The following is a 2,275-nucleotide window of genomic DNA, read 5'->3' on the forward strand; positions in this document are numbered from 1 at the left end:
AAATCTTGACTTGTAACCCCCCCCTCCAAAGGATTTAGGTAATGTACTTGTTTTGATATGCTGTAGTCAGCATTTTAAAAGCTTTCGTAGATTTTTCTGAAACAATTTCTGGAGAATTTCTTTTTCTGTATTTCTGTTAGGAAGGCACAGTAAGCACTGTGTTACGTCTCTGTAGAAACACTGAATTATAAGATTATAAGAATTATAAAATTATGATGATGTCGAGACTGTGATGTTAACTCCTACGTTGCTTTCTATTGAGTAAGTACTCATAACTTACAGAATTTTGCCCATAAGGCACTCTAATCCCAAAATGTACTATTCAGGAAGAAAAGAAAGAATACACGTACATGTCTGCTGTGGTGACAGAGGGAAAACTTCAAAAACATGAAGAGAAAGCCTTTTGAAACCCACCCTTAAAGGACATAGGGAAGCAATGCCGGTGGTCACCCTGCAAATAGCTACGTCCACGCCATAAAGGTAATATTGGAACAAGGGACTATCTCAGATACTTTGTGTAAGAATTTGTTTTAGAAAAGTTTGATGATAAGCACAAAGTTACTCCAAATGCTCCTTTTTAGGGTCAACTCTGTAGAAAACTTGATAAAAATCAAAATTTGTAGCCTTCTTTTTTTCCTTTGAGACCGATCATCACAAACCAAGAAAAACCACGTTTACAATAATTTATTGTGGTTATGAATCACTTGCCATGTATAATAAATTATAGAAACCATAGCTTATAAAGTATGTAGTGTATCGTGTCTGTTCCCTAATGCTCACTGTGGTAGCTGTGAAAGACTTAATTAGATTCTATTTTAGCATTAGTCAGAAAGTTTAAAAAAAACATAAAAATTTTTCACAGTACTTTATGGAAGATCCCATTACTTTAGCTTTGTGCAAACCTGATTGAAACATGCAAAAATCCTTTGGAAACAAACCAGAAGGTGACCTAAGTTTTACTGAGCTGTGCAAGGAGTCTCAGTCCCTTTACTTGTCACTTAACACCATGTGAGGCACTTTCTTAGGCATTTTAATAAATGCAAATAAATAGTCAATTACTGATCACTAAAAAATCTAGACAGCACTGAGGTTTAACAACATTTTAAACATTCAGATAAAAAATTCAGTAAACAATTTATGCTTGATGTTCTGTCTGTTTTCTCCCTCCTCCCTCTCCCTCCCCAGCTTGACAGTTTTAACAAAGAAAAAGAAGGAAAAAAAAAAAAACCCAAAACACCCAAGTTCGGTTTGAGTTTGTCTAGGGCCTGGCAGGTGGCCCTGGGTGCACACGCTCCCCAGGACCTGCCGTCTTCCCGTCTCACTGCCTCTGTCGGCCTCTTCTGCCGGATGTGGTGGAGAGTCCTCAGAGACCTGCTGAAGGCAGTTTGCTCTCCACTGCAAAGGCTCAGGGCTGAAGTGAGCGAGTCTTTGTACTGATTTGCTCTGTCCCATTCTTGTCCTGATGGAGGACACTTGCAAGCCATGCGCAGGACGCTGTCTCTGCCAGGGCTCCCAGACTCACTGGGTCTCTAAAGGTCTGTTGGTGGATAAGGTCCTTGTCCCTCCTGCCTGCTCAGTGCACCTTGATGGAATATTTCCTCAGTTTGAGAAACTGGAGAAGTTTGTCTTTCGTCCTCTTCTTCAGGGCCATCAGGGCTCGTGTTTTCTCCTCCAAATCCTGGTCCATGGCAAAAATGATCTTGGCCCGCTCCTCTGCTTTCCTGTCTCCAGAGTTTCTGAAGAGTCTCTGCAGAGATTCTTGGTCTATGTTTTCAAAGATGTTGCCCACAGCTTTCTTCCGAGAGGCCGTGTCAAAGTGGTAGCCGTGGATGGACGGGCTCACTCGGAGAGACGAGGACATGCTGGTGGCTTGGTGGCCTCGCTTTGCTTTCATGGACGTGGGTCTTCCGCAGTTCAGCTCAGGCCTTTGCAGAGTCTGTAGTAAAATCACCCTGGGACTGCTATTTAAAGTGTGAACAAAGCTCTCGGCTCAGGTTACACTGGTGACATCACAGTGATCTCAGGGAAGACTAACCGCAGACAGTTAACAGTTGAGTTGCCAAACAATCTCGTTCCTGGGCAGAAGTGCTTCTCAAAGCTATGTTTAGTGCTGGGCAGCACTGTGGGGATTCCTCTTTGTAGCCCAGATGACAATAAAACTATCCAAACTCTGATTTTCAAAAGGAGCTGAAACCAGGAAAGAGAAAAGGTAGGAAAGGACTCCAGGCTCAGGCTGGAGAGCTCCACAAACAACTGAAAGAGAAGTTCTGCCAGA

At 42.5% G+C, this 2,275-nt stretch overlaps 1 protein-coding gene across 1 annotated transcript; it reads right to left on the reverse strand.

The window, feature by feature from the left end:
- Nucleotides 1-264: 264 nt before the first annotated feature.
- Nucleotides 265-1,951, reverse strand: Tcim (transcriptional and immune response regulator). The gene has a single exon (XM_008852317.3). The coding sequence runs from the start codon at nt 1,892-1,894 to the stop codon at nt 1,574-1,576; it is 321 nt and encodes a 106-aa protein (XP_008850539.1). The 5' UTR covers nt 1,895-1,951; the 3' UTR covers nt 265-1,573.
- Between the last annotated feature and the right edge of the window lie 324 nt (nt 1,952-2,275).

This window comes from Nannospalax galili, unplaced genomic scaffold (genome assembly GCF_000622305.1).
Source record: "Nannospalax galili isolate Female #2095 unplaced genomic scaffold, S.galili_v1.0 scaffold366, whole genome shotgun sequence".
In the NCBI taxonomy this organism is placed as follows: Eukaryota; Metazoa; Chordata; class Mammalia; order Rodentia; family Spalacidae; genus Nannospalax; species Nannospalax galili.

Bases quoted from the DNA above. Each gene is read 5' to 3' on its own strand.
- Tcim (XM_008852317.3), bottom strand. From the start codon at position 1,894: ATGAAAGCAAAGCGAGGCCACCAAGCCACCAGCATGTCCTCGTCTCTC.